At 46.4% G+C, this 19,216-nt stretch overlaps 1 protein-coding gene across 1 annotated transcript; it reads left to right on the plus strand.

Annotated features, from left to right (window-relative positions):
• The first annotated feature begins 331 nt into the window (after nucleotides 1-331).
• On the plus strand, nucleotides 332-17,957 carry TSEN34 (tRNA splicing endonuclease subunit 34). The gene is made up of 5 exons (XM_069742287.1): nucleotides 332-406; nucleotides 1,195-1,454; nucleotides 3,115-3,295; nucleotides 9,219-9,500; nucleotides 13,309-17,957. The coding sequence occupies exons 1-5, from the start codon at nucleotides 361-363 to the stop codon at nucleotides 13,494-13,496; spliced, it is 957 nt and encodes a 318-aa protein (XP_069598388.1). The 5' UTR covers nucleotides 332-360; the 3' UTR covers nucleotides 13,497-17,957.
• Nucleotides 17,958-19,216: the final 1,259 nt, after the last annotated feature.

Raw genomic sequence — 19,216 nt, forward strand, 5'->3', positions numbered from 1 at the left:
AAAAGAGTTATGGCTCTGGGAAGGAGGGGAGCAAAAAACGCAAAACCGAAAAAAGCTCCGGTCATGAAGGGGTTAATGCCACCAATTTGGAAGAGAAAAAACTCAGCAAAGTGTGCAGGAGACCTCAGGAATCTCACTGTGCTCTGAGGCAGACCGGAGAGCACCGCACTGCACCGCCGAGCACCGACCGCACCGCACCTCTGAGGGATCACGTGACCGCTCACACTGCAGAACCGTGGCTCCGCCCCGAAGTAATCTGTAACCCCGCCCACCACCAAACGCTGCCAGCGGTCACATGTTGCTTCTCGTCCAGTAAGCGGCACGGAGCGAGGCTACGTCACAGCTCAGCTCGTCGTCCTCATGGAGCGCTGCACGCAGGAGGAGGACGCCGTGCGGGGCGCTGCAGGTACAGCGCGGGATGCTGGCATTATAGGAGTGCTGCTGCTGCGGGCCATGCTGCCACCTGAGGCGCCTGAGCCCGGTGCACCCACATGCAGGGCGTGTATGGCGCCTGCGCGGAGGAGTCATCTCCTGAGCATATATGCTAATGAAGCTGGAGGTGCTTTGTGGGCGTGTCTAGTCCTATGCATTGCTCCTCCTTCCTGCCCTTGATTGGCAACACCGAGGTCTACATTAAACCTTTGCTGGTGGAGGGTGAAGCAGTCAGTCTATGTGTGAGGCAGTGAGCACTGAAGCCCCCCGTAATGCCCCCAATGTACTGTCAGCCTTATTAGCATAAGTGTTCAGTGCAGGATTTCTACAGAAAGCAAATGACCAGACCTACACAGCCGGACATCTTGTTTTTGCTCCTTTGCCTCCCGATCTCCTCCGATCAGTTTGGACCAAAGACCTCGTCTTAGAGACCAGCCACTGCTGATTGCCTGCAGAGGTGGTCGGTAACCTAGACAACAAGCTGTAAGCCATATAGTTAAAAATCCTTCCCGTTCTTGAGAATGGAGATTGTAATAAGAGATTAATTGCAGAGTTTCTGGCCAGTGTTGTGTCCATGGCAGGCGGCCTGCAGACTAGAGCTCTGCACACTCGGGCCGTGTTCACACGCAGCGCTCAGCCTTTCCATTGGTCACTGCACAATCACATGCAGGCAAAATAAGCCTCCAGACCACCATGAGCCCCCCCGTCAGATTTCATGGCTCAGAATGACTGAATACTGTTACATGTCTGATTATTGCGCAGAACGTCCCAGGATCCATCTCCAGCAGGGAAAAGCCTTCGTCTGGAGGCCAGAAGACGCTCGCACCATCCGGGAGGAGCACGGCCTGGTAGGAAGCCTCGTAGGAGCGCTGGTGAGGAAACCCAGACAGAACACGCGGCTCGGCCTCCCGCTGCACCTCCTGCCTGAGGAAGCCCGGCTACTGGTGGAGAACGGGGCGGCACGACTGGTACAGCATCGCTTGGCAGAGCAAGAATCCGCACAATGTGATGGATCCTCAGTGGTGGGTATGACTGACGAAAAGGCCGAATATCACTGCTCCCAGGATCTGCATCTCCTTATATCCTCACTGGTGTTAGTGCAGAACGTGTGAAATCTGTGCGCGCTGCAGAAACTGCCCCATTCACATGCACAGTACTGCTTTCTCTATAGCTCTCTCGCTTTCTCTATAGCTCGCTCGCCCGCTTTCTCTGTAGCTCGCCCGCTTTCTCTATAGCTCGCTCGCTTTCTCTATAGCTCGCTCGCCCGCTTTCTCTGTAGCTCGCCCGCTTTCTCTATAGCTCGCTCGCCCGCTTTCTCTATAGCTCGCTCGCCCGCTTTCTCTATAGCTCGCTCGCCTGCTTTCTCTATAGCTCGCCCGCTTTCTCTATAGCTCGCTCGCCCGCTTTCTCTATAGCTCGCTCGCCTGCTTTCTCTATAGCTCTCTCGCTTTCTCTATAGCTCGCTCGCCCGCTTTCTCTGTAGCTCGCCCGCTTTCTCTGTAGCTCGCCCGCTTTCTCTATAGCTCGCTCGCCCGCTTTCTCTGTAGCTCGCCCGCTTTCTCTATAGCTCGCTCGCCCGCTTTCTCTGTAGCTCGCCCGCTTTCTCTGTAGCTCGCCCGCTTTCTCTGTAGCTCGCCCGCCCGCTTTCTCTGTAGCTCGCCCGCTTTCTCTGTAGCTCGCCCGCTTTCTCTGTAGCTCGCCCGCTTTCTCTATAGCTCGCTCGCCCGCTTTCTCTGTAGCTCGCCCGCTTTCTCTATAGCTCGCTCGCCCGCTTTCTCTGTAGCTCGCCCGCTTTCTCTATAGCTCGCTCGCCCGCTTTCTCTGTAGCTCGCCCGCTTTCTCTGTAGCTCGCCCGCTTTCTCTGTAGCTCGCCCGCCCGCTTTCTCTGTAGCTCGCCCGCTTTCTCTGTAGCTCGCCCGCTTTCTCTGTAGCTCGCCCGCTTTCTCTATAGCTCGCTCGCCCGCTTTCTCTGTAGCTCGCCCGCTTTCTCTGTAGCTCGCCCGCTTTCTCTATAGCTCGCTCGCCCGCTTTCTCTGTAGCTCGCCCGCCCGCTTTCTCTGTAGCTCGCCCGCCCGCTTTCTCTGTAGCTCGCCCGCCCGCTTTCTCTGTAGCTCGCCCGCCCGCTTTCTCTGTAGCTCGCCCGCCCGCTTTCTCTGTAGCTCGCCCGCCCGCTTTCTCTGTAGCTCGCCCGCCCGCTTTCTCTGTAGCTCGCCCGCCCGCTTTCTCTGTGGCTCGCCCGCTTTCTCTGTCGCTCGCCCGCTTTCTCTGTCGCTCGCCCGCTTTCTCTGTCGCGCGCCCGCTCGCTCGCCCGCCCACTTTCTCTGGCGCTCTCTCTCGCCCGCCCGCTTTCTCTGGCGCGCTCTCTCTCGCCCGCCCGCTTTCTCTGGCGCTCTCTCTCGCCCGCCCGCTTTCTCTGTAGCTTGCTCCTATTTTTTTTTTTTTTTTTTATTATATTTATAATTTTTGGGAAAATGCTCTTGGGACTAGTGTCACATAACCATAGTAGAGCTGCGTATCACAGTCCATATTCTGGCCAGAACACCTGATCCCGCACATCCTGCTTGGATTTGTGCTCGGCCTTGAGTTGCAGCGATGATCTGGACCCCAATATGTGGCTGGGTTGCAGCCTGTGAAATATCACTTTACCTTGTCTGCTCTCTAAAGTTACGGTGTCCTTTACAGGATGAGACTGATGACTTGGCTACTGCAGAAGAGCAGGAATCCTATGCCCAATTTCTGGATCACAGCTATGAAGAGCAGACGAAGTTGGCCTTGCAGGAAAAGAAGCGCACGCTGGAAAGCTTATCAGAGCGGATTGCAGAAGGCAGAAGCAAGAGGAAAAGACGGCGCGTTGAGCAGAAAGGTATGCGGGACAATGAATGCCCGTTATTAGTGGCGTCTATGCCCAGCACTACAGTAATTATATTCTATTGCCCGGAAATTCTTTGATAAAATCCTATTAAAAGATGTTTGGTTCCCATGATGCCAGGTAAGGCTCCTATTCACATGTCCAGTTGTCATCCATTTTGTAAGGCTCCAGTATTAGCCCCTTTCTGACATATGACGTACTATCCCTTTAAGGTGGTATGGGCCCGTATGCCCAGCGACGGGATAGTACATCATCACCGATCAGCCGCGATCACGGGGGGAGTGTGGCCGATAGTCAGCTGACACCCGGCGGCAATCGCAGCTGACATCCGGCACTATGTGCCAGGAGCGGTCACAGACTGCTCCTGGCACCATGATCGCAGCGTTTCGGTAGCATAGGGAAGCATCACGCAGGGAGAGAACGTGCTTCCCTGAGACCCTCGGAGCAACGCGATGTGATCGCGTTGCTCCGAGGGTCTCCTACCTCCTCCTCCCTGCAGGCCCCGGATCTATAATGGCCACGGGGGGCCTTCCGGGTCCTGCAGGGAGGTCGCTTGCAAGCTCCTGCTCAGAGCAGGTGCCGGGAAGCCTCCCTGCAGTGCCTGTCAGATCGCTGATCTGACACAGTGACTTGCAAAGTGTCAGATCAGCGATGTGACACTATATAATCATGTACCCCCAGGGGCAATGTAAAAAAAATATATACACATGTACAAAAAAAAATCCTAAATAAAGATGCAAAAAACAACGTTCATACCGCCGAACAAAAAGTGGAATAACACGCGATCAAAAAGAGGGATATAAACATGTATTGCCGAAAACGTCATCTTGTCCCGCAAAAAACGAGCCGCCATACAGCATCATCAGCAAAAAATAAAATAGATTTTATCGTATAAAAGTGCCAAAACAGAAAAAAATGCGTTACCGTATTTTTCGCTTTATAAGATGCTCCACAAATTTTGAGGAGAAAAATAGGAAAATAACTTTTTCAACAAAATGGTGGTGCTTCTTATAATCCATGATTCTTATTGGTTACCGAGGGTGGTGGCTGCGGTGAAGCGGGGTCTCAGGGTTGCTGCTGGAGGAAGTGGGTGTTGCCGTCGCTCTCCCGTGCTGCCGCCATGCTGTGTCCCCCGAAGCTTGCCATCGCACTCTATCCCGTGCTGCCGGGTGCTGCCGTGCTGTGTCCCCGATGATTGCTGCAGCGCTCTTTTACCGGGTGATGCTGCCGTGCTGTGTCTCCGATGCTTGCTGCAGCGCTCTTTTACCGGGTGATGCTGCCGTGCTGTGTCCCCGATGCTTGACACCATGTTCTGTACAATGCTGCCAGGTGCTGCCGCCTCTCTCTGTACCGTGCTGCATGGGGGAACTCTGCAGTTCCATCCATGCTTTCCTGTGCGTTGGATTCCTTCCGGGAAAATGGCCGCTGGGAGGTGGCGCATGTGCAGATGGAGATCTCTGCAACAAGATCTCGGGAGATGAGGTTTCAGTGCTGAGATCTGATCTCCCGAGACCTCTCGGTGGCCATTTTCCCAGAAAGAATCCACTGCACAGGAAAACATGGATGGAACTGCAGAGCCCATGGGACAGAGAGCGACAGCAAGCATTGGTGACACAGCGCAGCGGCAGCAGTACACGGCAGCACTGGGGACACCGCGGCGGTGGCGGTGGCAGCAGCAGCACACGGCAGCACCTGGGATAGTGTGGTGGCAAGCATCGGACACCCGCAGCGGCAGCACCGATAAGGTATATCCGCATTGTAAGACGCACATCCCATTTTCCCCAAAAAATTTTGGGGAAAAAAGCGCATCTTACAAAGCGGAAAATATGGTAAATGAGATAAAATAAAACTAATTGGAGCTGCAGTAAATTTTTTGAGAAAAAAGTTAAATGTTCATTTTAAACATTCCAAAAATTCCTGGGAAACACCTGAAGGGTTAATAAACTTCTTGAATGTGGTTTTGAGCACCTTGAGGGGTGCAGTTTTTAGAAAATACCCAAGTGTGACACCAGTCTATCATATAGACCCTTCAAAGTCATTTCAAATGAGATGTGGTCTCTAACAAAAAAATGGTGTTGTAAAAATGAGAAATTGCTGGTCAATTTTTAACCCTTATAACTCCCTTATTAAAAAAAAAAAATGTGGTTCCAAAATTGTGCTGATATAAAGTAGACATGTGGGAAATGTTACTTATTAAGTATTTCGTGTGACATATCTCTGTGATTTTAAGGGCATAAAAATTCAAAGTTGGAAAATTGCGAAATTTTCAAAATTTTTCGCCAAGTTACCTTTTTTTCACAAACGCAGGTAATAGCAAAGAAATTTTACCACTAACATGAAGTACAATGTCAGAATCACTGGGATCCGTTGAAGCGTTCCACAGTTATAACCTCATAAAGGGACAGTGGTCAGAATCGTAAAAATTGGCCGGGTCATTAACGTGCAAACCACCTTTGGGGGTAAAGGGGTTAAAGGATCCGTTACCCTGAGAAAACAAAATGTTGTGCGCTTTGATTTCCATTTTGCATCTATTTTTGTTTGTATCGGGGTTCTGTTCGTCAGAAATCTTATCCAGTCCCTGACTAAAGTGCGATTTCCGGGTTTTGCGCACAGAAGCGGACACCCCTTGTCATATGCTCCAGATTCATAAATCGGGAGTGTCTGACTCCAGCGCGCCCCCTCATCATGACCGGCATGAACAAGGCTCTAATGATGATTCTGGCCCATTGTTTTTTGATCCAGATGAAAAATGGATTGCAGCTAGAAACAGAAGAAATTTTAAGATGTTGTGTCCTCTTTCAAATGAACGGATCCATAATGGAGTGTTTTAATTTTTGGCGTCACAAAATGGGTCCAAAAAACGTAAATATTTCCTGGACATGTTCACAGAGACATAAAGGAACTTGACAGTAAAATGTATTTCCAAGACTCACTCCTATAATCGTGTGGTGTGGAGAAATGAGATCTGGAAGCTGCTTGGTTGCACACATTCACCATACAATAGCTGCAAACGTTCAGATTTTAGAAGCCTACGAGTTTTCTGTCATCTGGATGTAAAGAATTACAGTGCCATACTTTGCATGTACAGTCGTGGGCGAAAAGTTCTGAGTCTGACACTAATTTTGTTTTTCGCTCATCGTGCTGCTTTAGTGTTTTGAGCTCTTTTACTTGGAGGTTTCGGAGCTTTTACACTTTATTTACAAATATATCAAGTTTATGTAAACAATCGATATTTACAGTGTTGTCCCTTATCTTTCAAGAAAACGAAAATGTGTAACATTGTCAAACTTTTCCCCATGACTGTAGTATGGAACAGAGACCCAATACATAGGATGAGACCACACTCTTAGGCCCCTACGCACGTTTGGGTTTCCGGTACGTGTGACGTCTGTTTTCACACGTACCGGAGACATGCTCACATATTAAAATCTATGGTGATCCTCACACATCTGTATTTTCACACGTGCCCGTTTGGTTCACATGTGGACATGTCTGTTTTTTTTTTTTTCCCGGCACACAGATGACAATACATACCGCACACGTTGACATAACTGTGCTGTCTGCGTGACACTTACCGGAATGGAAATTACAGATGTTAAGGTGTTAGAGATGTGCAAACATAGGGATATCCATGAGATTTTAGTGCCTTGTGAGTGCACCTTACTGTACACGTATTAACCTAATAAATGAAAACAACAGTGTGGGATCCCACCTATTTCTGATAACCAGCAAAGATAAAGCAGAGCTGATATTATCAGGCTGAGAAGGTATCTGGTTATTGGGCACTACCCCGCCTAACAATTTCAGCCACCCCAGAGGTGGCACATCACATTCTGGAGCTTCGCCTTCACTCTTCCCGATTGCCCTTGTGTGTTGGCAATCGAGAGGAGCTGTGATGTCGGTAACGTTACTGCTCCTCACAGTTGCCGTGTCTTGTTAAACACAGTGAGCCAGATTTTGGGAACGTCGTGAGAAGTGCTGGACTACGTCGGACCTGTGTGGGAACTTTTTTTTTTTTTTTAATATAATTACTGAGTCAGTAATGGGGGTGTCTGATAGACATCTGTGATTTTTGGACAGTTCACAGCTGGCATCAACCTCAAACCCCATTACCCCGATTGCCACCGCACTGAGGCAATCAGGAAGAGTGAAGATGAAGCGCCAGAATTGGCACATCTAATGTGATTTGCCACTTCTGGTGCTGGTGTGGGCTAAGAAGAGCCCAATAACGATGGATCTTCCCAGCCTGATAATATCAGCCCACGGCTATCTGCTTTACCTTTGCTGGTTACCAATCTATCACTCTCTTTGCACATCTTTAACCCCTTTCCGATGTTGGGCATAATAGTACGCCCACGTCAGAATCCCTCCCTTTGATGTGGGCCACATCTTTCCTGGCATGTCAGCTGTTTTGAACAGCTGACATATGTCTCTAATAGCCGCTGGTGGAACAGTGATCCACCTGCGGCTGTTAACCCATGAAATGCTGCTGTCAATCTCTGACAGCGGCATTCAACTTGCACTTCCAGTAAGCGCGCTGGAAATCCCATCCATCAGTGACCCCGTCACGTGATCGCGGGTCACAAACGGGTTGGCATAAACGAGATCTCCAGCAGTTCGGCGCTCATAGCAAGTGAGCATTTCTGCTACATACAGGCGATCTGATCATAGCAGAGCCGATCGGCCAACTGCAGCTTGAGAATATTAAAGCATGCAAAAAGCAAAAAAAAAAGTTGTTAAAAAAATAAATGTTCAAATCACCCCCCTCTCGCCCCATTCAAAATTAAACAATAAAAAAAATCAAACGTACACATATTTGGTATCACCGTGTTCAGAATCGCCCGATCTATCAATATAAAAAAATAATTTACCCAGTCTGTAAACGGTGTAAAGAGAAAAAAATTCAGAACGTCAAAATTACGTTTTTCGGTCTCTTCGCAACATTGCAATAAAATGCAATAACGGGCGATCAAAAGATTGTATATACACCATAATAATATCAATAAAAACGTCAGCTCGGTGCCCAAAACATAAGCCCTCACCCAACCCCAAATCATGAAAAAGAGACGCTATAGGTCTCGGAAAATGGCATTTATTTATTCATTTATTTATTTTTTTTACCAAAGTTTGGATTTTTTTTTCACCATTTAAATAAAAAAGAACCCAGACATATTTGGTGTCTATGAACTCCTAATGACCTAGAGAATCATAATGGCAGCTCAGTTTTAGCATTTAGGGAACATGGTAAAAAAAAAAAAAAAGTTTTGATTATTTATTTATTTTTTTTGTAATTCCACTGCACTAGGAAATGTTGTTCCCGTTTTCCAGTACACTATATGTTAAAATCAATGGTGTCGTTCAAAAGTACAACTTGTCCCACAAACAACAAGCTCTCACATGGCGATTTTGACCAAAAAATAAAAAAAGTTATGGCTCTGGGAAGAAGGGGAGCAAAAAACGAAAACGCAAAATCGAAAATGCCTTTGGTCACGAGGGGGTTAAGACCTAAAAATCTGTAATTTTCTATTCTGCGTTCTGTTTCGGTTCGTGCACATGGACGGTCAACAGAAAACCACGCGGATGGCCAAAATGGACGGTCTCACGTGTACATTTTTTTTTTTTTAAATGGACGTGTGAGTAGGAAATTTAAAAAGGATTTCCCCACTCCAATCTTATGTCACCCACCCATAGCATACGTGATAAATGTCTGCTCAGCAAAATGAGGGTCCAAATTTCTCATCCACTCCTTCCTTCCCTTCCTTGGGATTGAGTGGCGAATGTAGATGGCAGAGAACCGCGATCTTGGTGGGTCCTGTAGACATTAATGGAGCGGCAGCGGTCCTGTGTGTTTCGTTACCGATTTGATGTGATTAAGGATGAGGGATCGAGGTCTAATTGTTTGTTATTGTGATTACAGAAGAAGCGATGGAGTCGTCCTCAACGGGTCACATTAAAGAGCTGACAAACCTAGAACAGACCTTCCACTTCCCAAAGGAAGCAATGATGGTGCAGATTCCTACAGCTCAGATACGTCCTGGTAACGAAGAGGACGTGGATATACGAGAAGCCTCCTCGGAATGGCCATACGCCGGTCACAAGACTCATGAAGCACGCTACAAGGTTTTCAGGGATCTTTGGCAGAAGGGCTACTACCTCACTAGTGGTGGCAAGTTTGGAGGAGACTTTCTTGTTTATCCAGGTATCCTATTTCTGTCAATACTTTTCTATTTTTGAGGTATTTGTATATTTTAGAGTGCTAAACAATCTGACGTACGTTTGTGGCACTGTGGACTGTATGGTGCGGGCTCAGGAGTTGAGCCTGCTTCATACGAGGCAGATGGATGCTGTTACGTAGCTGGAATTTACCTGTGACTGGAGCGTGCTCAGACAGGTATGTCGATGGAAAAATAAGAAAAGTGACGGCTATTGAAGAAAGGAAGAAAAAAAAAAAAACACCTACTGAATCCTTAAACGGTTAACCCTGCTGTTGTCTTCGGTCTGGGGAGACCTATTTTGAACTTTGGTATTTTTGGGGTGTTCAAGATGCGGTTCTGTAACTTGTGGTTGATTGACTTAAATGAGGATGGGTCGGTCGGCCACGGGTTTCAGAGCCGCATCTTGAATATTTTAAAGAATATTGAAGTTCAAGGTCGGTCGTTTTTGACCGAAGACAACAGCAGGGTTAAACTAACCATTATCTCATAAATGAGGCCATCGAGTTCAGTATTGAATAGGGGGAAATTGACCATACGGACCTCTCGAGAATCATTCTATGAATCTCTTGGGTCCCAGCTGTCGGGGTCCCCGTGATCAGCAGGTTAAGCCCCATCCCATGCATAGCTGCTGCGGAATATGACTGCGCTATATAAGCACACATAATAAAGAAGTAATTTGATCCTGGGAATAACCCTTTTAAGTAAAATATATGAAATCTAAAACTCCATATTTTTAGGACTTGTGCATCTAAGACCTTTTTGGTCTGAGGGCCACACTGTCATACTGATCTAATCCCAAGGGGTGCAGATAAAATAAAGAAGGTGTTCCCTTATGTGACCTTTATGGCATATCGAAAGTTTACCATATGATTGATAAGCCCAAATTCTCCTTTAGAGAACTTATTTCCACCAATCAGGGCTGTGGAGTCGGAGCCCATTATGGTGGATTCGGTGTCATGGAAATTGAGGAGTCGGAGGTTTGGCTTACCGACTCCACAGCCCTGCCGTCAATCAGAACTTTATTAGTAGATCGATAGAGTATTTTAATGAGGATTTTGGGGAGATCAGTACAACTAGACCACAATTAAAATAGTGTAAACTTCTTTGGACTGCAGATGGGATTTTAGCGGCTCATATTGTGAGTTTGGGTATGTTCACACTTGAGTTTTTGAGCCGAAAATCTCCAAATCCACCTCAAACCTCCAGAATGAGCTTCTGTGTGATAGAGGACATCGCTGCAAGTGGTTCAGATCCTTTATTATTTATTTTTATACTTTGGAGAGCGGCCGCACACTGCAGTGTAAACCTGCAGCTAATAAACACCGTTCCGTCATTGCTAGAAATGGGCGGATTGATTGGCAGGACTCTGAGTAGTGTCCGGCCGCTGAATCAGAATCTCAGGATGGAAGATGCGCTAATCTGCCGGGATCCCTGGCACGGTTTAGTAAGCAGGCCTGGCTCAATATCATCATGGCGATATGATGCCTCGACAGCCCTGCTACTAAAAAAGCGGTGTCAGGATCCCAGAAGGTAAGAAACTCGCAAGTGTCTCTTCCTGCAGCCAGAGATTTCTTCCTCCCCTGCCCAGGAGCTGTGGTATGATCAGACCATGTTCCTGCACGGTCAGACACGGCCATTGCACAGTACGGGCACATTTATAAGATTATCTCAGCACAGGAACATTTTATTTAAACATCCAATTGTGTAAATTATTATTCCTAAGAAATATTGATTAAAATGCATTTTGTTCTTGGGGAAATCCCTTTTTAAGGTTGTATACATGAGATATATATATGTATATGTATGTATATATATATATATATATATATATATATATATATATATATATATATATATATATATATATATATATATATATATAGTACAGATCAAACGTTTGGACACACCTCATTTAAAGATTTTTCTGTATTTTCATGACTATGAAAATTGTACATTCACACTGAAGGCATCAAAACTATGAAGTAACACATGTGGAATTATATACTTAACAAAAATAGTGTGAAACAACTAAAAATATGTCTTATATTCTAGGTTCTTCACAGTAGCCACCTTTTGCTTTGATGACTGCTTTGCACACTCTTGGCATTCTCTTGATGAGCTTCAAGAGGTAGTCACTGGGAATGGTTTTCCAACAATCTTAAAGGAGTTCCCAGAGATGCTTAGCACTTGTTGGCCCTTTTGCCTTCACTCTGTGGTCCAGCTCACCCCAAACCATCTCGATTGGGTTCAGGTCTGGTGACTGTGGAGGCCAGGTCATCTGGCGTAGCACCCCATCACCCTCCTTCTTGGTCTTTTTTGATGGTTTTGTTTTTTTATGCATGTCCACATAGTATATTGCCCAGCCACGTAGTATATTGCCCAGCCACGTAGTATATTGCAGAGCGAGGTAATATATTATTCAGCCACGTAGTATATTGTTCAGCCACGTAGTATATTGCCCAGCCACGTATGTCACAGGTTCAAAAAATAAAAAACAAACATACTCCCATAACGATCTGAGGGCCCCTTGTAGTTGAACATACTCACCATTCTGGTCGCTGCTTCTCAGCGTCCCGTCTCTCCGCTTCCTGGGATCCAACGGTGCTGTGCAGATGAGCGCGCGGCTGCCGCCATCTTGCATTCCCAGGATGCTTTGCGAAATTACCCATATGACTTAGCGGTCTCGTGAGACAGCTAGGTCTTATGGGTAATTTCGCAAAGCATCCTGGGAATGCAAGATGGCGGCGGGCGCCAGCGGCTCAGCGGACAACGGAGGGTGAGTATAGCAGGTGTTTTGTTTTTTTATTATTTTTAACATTACTTTCTTTTACTATTGATGCCGCATAGGCAGCATCAATAGTAAAAGGTTGGGGACACACATGGTTAATAGCAGCGGTAACGGAATGCGTTACCGCCGGCATTAACCCTGTGTTACCGGTGACCGGAGGGGACTTGGATTTCCATGATAGACAGAGGCCAGGACCAATGAATATCCGTGACAGACAGACAGACGGAAGTACCCCTTAGACAATTATGTATATAGAAGGTGCTCTGACATCTGGTTAGCCTTCCCGTTTACTTATATTATGAGTATAGACTGTCTTGAGAGTGACAGACATCTGAAGAATGGCGGTCTCACTTCTCTTAACCTCAAGACATCTTTCGAAAGATAAAGCGGTTACAAGACTGAAACATATGGACTAACATATGAACAGAAAGTTGTTCTTGCATAAAAATGCAAATGTTCATTCTTTCCAGCATTTTCTGGGAGCTTTTTTTTATTCTTTTTAGGTGAGTTTCAGAGCAGACTCTCCTGAAAGAGACAGTGTGCACATACCCTTGGAACAAAGCTGAGCCTGTGGTCCCTTTCACCAAGTTTTAGCCACACATGACTTTTTCTATCCACTTTTTTTTTAATTATTATTATTACAATGTTACACTTGGTGCCTTCATGCAGTTTCACATTGGTGAGTGTAAAGTGCTCGGTGACAGAATACATGAGGTGCCGGCACTAAGGTTTAGCTTGGAAGGGACCAGACATTAGTTCTTGTATTATGTGAGTGATTTATGGTCATGTAGCTGTGATCTGCAATATCATTATCGGAAGTGTAGGGAGGGGAAAACAATTGTGAAGTGGGAAGGATCCGGTATACAAGAAGTTGTATGTTTGTGGTTTTTATCGACGCGTTTCGACATGTAAGGCTTCTTCAGGATCCAAGCACATCTGTAACAGACAGTCGACGTGCTGAGCTTCATGTTTTTCATTATTGTAACGATTTCTTTTGTCTGCAGGAGATCCCATGCGCTTCCATGCACATTATATCGCCATCTGCTTTCCAGAAGACCAGGACATTGCGCTGAGTGACATCATCACTGCCGGACGCCTGGGCACAAACGTGAAGAAGACCGTCCTCCTCTGCTCCGCCAACCGCGAGGGGCAAGTAACATACACGTCCTTACAGTGGTCCGGATTGCAGTGAGCTGCCACCAGACGGTTTTATTAGAAATTTCCTTGACGCTACGTCCACTGCTCTTGTACTATGTCCGGACGGAAAGCTGTCAGGTGGCGGCTGTATTTGGACAGAAGGCGGTGGGCGAGGAGCTCGCGGAACAACGTGTGGTCAGGGAAGAACGATCAGCGTGGGAATATTGTTCATGCTCAACGGCTCCATACGACACGACTCTTCTCACTTTTTTTCTTGTGTAATACAAACAGTCAAAGCTTACTATTTACAGAGAACATGTCGTCAGAAAATAATGGATTTAAATCAGGATTTTCTGTTTAATTGTTTTTTCTTTACATATGATCTTTGCTATTTTTTTTAAATATTTTTAACAATCTTTCAATTTTCACATTGGCCCCTTAGGCCTTTATCAACTCCTTACTTCCAGTCCTTTCAAGAAGACTTTTCATCAGTCTCTTTATCAGCAGAGACAGGATTACGATGATACCAGTATCCACCAGTCACAATAGGCGGTCACAGCTCACCTGCTCCTCCTCCCTACACAATGACCTGTGCACACGCTCATTAGATGGGGATTTGGTTCTGTTCATTGCAGCTATTGTATAAATCTATTTCCAGAAACACCAATTTTTCTCCATGTTCATGGAAATACCAAGGTATTTTTAACAAAATTTACCAGATTTGTCTATTACAAATATCGATGCAAAAAATTAAGTGTAACACAGCTTAGGGCTCATTCCTCCGTCAGTGTTTTGCGTATGAGTGCTACCTGTATATTTCACAAATGGCGTTCGTACTTCGATACCTTATGGGTCTGTGAAGATGTCTGTGACTTTTTGTGCTTCATGCAAAATTTCAGAGAGATTTCCGATGTTGATCCGAGTGTCAGATCAAAGTCACATTAAAACCAAGCACACCGTTGTTTTTCTTGTGAAATTCTCAATAACTTTGTGTCACATCACCCTCTTCCCATTGGAAAAAATAAATTTGGATCCAAAATGGCCGACTTCAAAATGTCCGCCATGGTCACCACCCATCTTGAAAAGTTTTCCCCCTCCCATATACTAATGTGCCACAAACAGGAACTTGATTTCACCAACCATTCCTATTTTATTTAGGTGTATCCATATACATGGCCCACCCTGTACATATATAGTAACACAATATGCGCACTACATACATCCCCGTTACATAGATAACACATAGTAAACGCGTACAGACCCAGAAAATAGTGTACACAAAAGCACATACTGTACAAATATACATTGTATTCAGAGACCCTATACAAATACACTGTACACACACTATATACAATCATACACTGTATATACTGTAGAACACTACACACTATATACAATGATACACTACACAATGATGCACTGGATACAGGCAGACTACGCACACTGCATACAAAGGTGCACCATACACAGATACACTATACATATACAGATATATACTCTATACAGGCACACTGTATACAGACACACTTTATAACAAGTACACTACACAGTGTACACACAGACACACTTTATGTCATGAATACTGTGCAGACCAGTGTGGGGATGAGAGGGACATGCATGTCAGGATAGGGATGAGGGGGACATGTAGACCAGGATAGGGATAAGGAGCCTTGCAGACTAGGATAGGGATGAGGGGGCCATGTAGACCAGGATGGGGATGAAGAGCCATGCAGACCAGGATGGGGTGAGGGGGCCATGCACACCAGGATAGGGATGAGGAGGACATGCATACAAGGATAGGGATGAGGAGCCATGTAGACCAGCATGGGGATGAGGAGGCCATGCACACCAGGATAGGGATGAGGAGGACATGCATACAAGGATAGGGATGAGGAGCCATGTAGACCAGCATGGGGATGAGGAGGCCATGCACACCAGGATAGGGATGAGGAGGACATGCATACAAGGATAGGGATGAGGAGGACATGCATGCAAGGATAGCGATGAGGAGCCATGTAGACCAGCATGGGGATGAGGAGGCCATGCACACCAGGATAGGAACGAGGAGGACATGCATACGAGAATGGGGATGAGCAGTCTAGTCATGCATGTCAGGATACGGATGAGGAGCATTGCAGACCAGGATGGGGATGAGGAGCCATGCATACCAGGATAGGGATAAAGAGCCATGCATACCAGGATAGGGATAAAGAGCCATGGATACCAGGATGGGGATGAGGAGCCATGCATACCAGGATGGGGATGAGGAGCCATGCAGACCAGGATTGGGATGAGGAGCCATGCAGACGTGGATGGGATGAGGAGCCATGCATACCAGGATAGGGATGAGGAGCCATGCAGACCAGGATGGGGTGAGGGGGCCATGCATACAAGGATAGGGATAAAGAGCCATGCATACCAGGATGGGGATGAGGAGCCATGTAGACCAGGATAGGGATAAAGAGCCATGCATACCAGGATGGGGATGAGGAGCCATGTAGACCAGCATGGGGATGAGGAGCCATGCAGACGTGGATGGGATGAGGAGCCATGCATACCAGGATAGGGATGAGGAGCCATGCATACCAGGATGGGGATGAGGAGCCATGTAGACCAGCATGGGGATGAGGAGATATGCAGACGTGGATGGGATGAGGAGCCATGCATACCAGGATAGGGATGAGGAGCCATGCAGACCAGGATAGGGATGAGGAGGACATGCATACAAGGATAGGGATGAGGAGCCATGTAGACCAGGATAGAGATGAGAAGGACATGCATACAAGGATAGCGATGAGGAGCCATGTAGACCAGCATGGGGATGAGGAGCCATGCAGACGTGGATGGGATGAGGAGCCATGCATACCAGGATAGGGATGAGGAGCCATGCAGACCAGGATGGGGTGAGGGGGCCATGCACACCAGGATAGGGATAAGGAGGACATGCATACAAGGATAGGGATGAGGAGGAGATGCATACAAGGATAGCGATGAGCCATGTAGACCAGCATGGGGATGAGGAGGCCATGCACACCAGGATAGGAATGAGGAGGACATGCATACGAGAATGGGGATGAGCAGTCTAGTCATGCATGTCAGGATACGGATGAGGAGCATTGCAGACCAGGATGGGGATGAGGAGTCATGCATGCCACTATAGGGATGAGAAGGCCATGTAGACCAGGATAGAGATGAGGGAGCCATGCATATGAGGATGAGGAGGCCATGCATACCAGGATGGGGATGAGGAGCCATGCATACCAGGATAGGGATAAAGAGCCATGCATACCAGGATGGGGATGAGGAGCCATGCAGACCAGGATGGGGATGAGGAGCCATGCAGACGTGGATGGGATGAGGAGCCATGCATACCAGGATAGGGATGAGGAGCCATGCAGACCAGGATGGGGTGAGGGGGCCATGCACACCAGGATAGGGATGAGAAGGACATGCATACAAGGATAGGGATGAGGAGGACATGCGTACAAGAATAGCGATGAGGAGCCATGTAGACCAGCATGGGGATGAGGAGCCATGCATACCAGGATAGGGATGAGGAGCCATGCAGACCAGGATAGGGATGAGGAGGACATGCATACAAGGATAGGGATGAGGAGCCATGTAGACCAGGATAGGGATGAGGAGGACATGCATACAAGGATAGCGATGAGGAGCCATGTAGACCAGCATGGGGATGAGGAGCCATGCAGACGTGGATGGGATGAGGAGCCATGCATACCAGGATAGGGATGAGGAGCCATGCAGACCAGGATAGGGATGAGGAGGACATGCATACAAGGATAGGGATGAGGAGCCATGTAGACCAGGATAGGGATGAGGAGGACATGCATACAAGGATAGCGATGAGGAACCATGTAGACCAGCATGGGGATGAGGAGCCATGCATACCAGGATAGGGATGAGGAGGACATGCATACAAGGATAGGGATGAGGAGGACATGCATACAAGGATAGGGATGAGGAGCCATGCATACCAGGATAGGGATGAGGAGGACATGCATACAAGGATAGCGATGAGGAACCATGTAGACCAGCATGGGGATGAGGAGCCATGTAGACCAGGATAGGGATGAGGAGGACATGCATACAAGGATAGCGATGAGGAACCATGTAGACCAGCATGGGGATGAGGAGCCATGCATACCAGGATAGGGATGAGGGGACAATGCATACCCGACTTATACTGGAGTCAATAAGTTTTCCCAGTATTTTGTGGTAACATTAGGTGCCTCGGCTTATACTCAAGTATATACGGTAGTTTCTTTTTTATTTAAGTGGTGAAAAAATGTCAGAAATTTGTCAAAATTTGTTTTTGCTTTGGTCGCCTTTTTTCAAGACCTTTTAAAGGGTTCAAATTTTTTCAGGATCTGGGGTTGGGTGATGGCTTATTTTTTGCACCACAAGTTGACTTTTATTGATATCATTTTGGGTAGATACAATGTTTTAATAGCCTTTTATTGCATTGTTGCATAGATTAAAAAAGCGTAATTCTGGAGTTCTGATTTTTTTTCTCTTTACTCCATTTACTGATCAGATAAATTTATTTTAAGTATTGATAGATTGGACATTTCCTGAAACAGCGATACCAAATAGGGTGTATTATTTTTTTTTAAAGAATTGTTTTGTTTTTAATGAAGAAAAAGAGGGGAGAGTTGAACTCCGTATAGCAGAAATCACGATCTCCTATGAATACCGGCTAAGGGCGACCACATGACTGGCGCGTCGATGGACGGGATCAGTGATGCGCTTCCTGTCTGCGCGCGGTAAATGCCGGCTGATCGAGATGGGTTACACCGGTCAACTCAGGGGAGCAAGTGACAGAAGGGAGGCACCGAGTGGCAGGCATTTTGGATTGATTTTCATGGGGGTAAGGTATCATAATTCATGATTGACTTGATTAGCAGATTGCCTATTTATCACATAAATAAAAAAAGATGTTGGAAAGCATGGAGTGAGCCTTTTAATGTTTTATGTTTCTTTACTTTATTATTAGAGGTGTAAAATTTGAGGTCTAGTCCATACTAAGTCTTATTGCTTTTAGTCAACGTAAGTTTCACCTGTAGAAGACATGACATCTTTTATTACCAACCGCAAAGCAACTCACTTAAAATCACACTTGTACTCGCCATAAAAGCGTTGCCCCCCCTCCCCTCCAGACACCTCATCTGACAGGATTTTATATGTGTGATGTCTATAAACTCCAGTCCAAGATTCCATCGGAGCTACAGGTGCTTCTCACAAAATTAGAACATCATCAAAAAGTTAATTTATTTCAGTTCTTCAATACAAAAAGTGAAACTCATATATGAGATAGAGTAATTACAGAGTGATCTATTTCATGTGTTTATTTCTGTTAATGTTGATGATTATGGCTTACAGCCAATGAAAACCCAAAAGTCATTAACTCAGTAAATTAGAATAATTAGCAAAAAACACCTGTAACGGCTTCCTAAGCGTTTAAAAGGTCCCTTAGTCTGTTTCTGTAGCTCCACAATCATGGGGAAGATGTCCAGAAAGCAGTCATTTACACACTCCACAAGGAGGGTAAGCCTCAAAAGGTCATTGCTAAAGAAGCCGGCTGTTCACAGAGTGCTGTATCCAAGCATATTAATGGAAAGTTGAGTGGAAGGAAAAAGAGTAGTAGAAAAAGGTGCACAAGCAACCGGGATAACCGCAGCCTTGATGGGATTGTTAAGGCCATTCAAAAATTTAGAGATTCACAAGGAGTGGACTGCTGCTGGAGTCATTGCTTCA

The sequence above is a fragment of the Ranitomeya imitator genome, chromosome 10 (assembly GCF_032444005.1).
Source record: "Ranitomeya imitator isolate aRanImi1 chromosome 10, aRanImi1.pri, whole genome shotgun sequence".
Taxonomy (NCBI): Eukaryota; Metazoa; Chordata; class Amphibia; order Anura; family Dendrobatidae; genus Ranitomeya; species Ranitomeya imitator.

What these genes read in the sequence shown, in the direction of transcription:
- TSEN34 (XM_069742287.1), top strand. Translation starts at nt 361, where the DNA reads ATGGAGCGCTGCACGCAGGAGGAGGACGCCGTGCGGGGCGCTGCAG. An exon ending in AATGTGATGGATCCTCAGTG is followed by an intron (nt 1,455 to 3,114) that starts GTGGGTATGACT and finishes TGTCCTTTACAG; the next exon opens with GATGAGACTGATGACTTGGC. An exon ending in AGACTTTCTTGTTTATCCAG is followed by an intron (nt 9,501 to 13,308) that starts GTATCCTATTTC and finishes TTTTGTCTGCAG; the next exon opens with GAGATCCCATGCGCTTCCAT.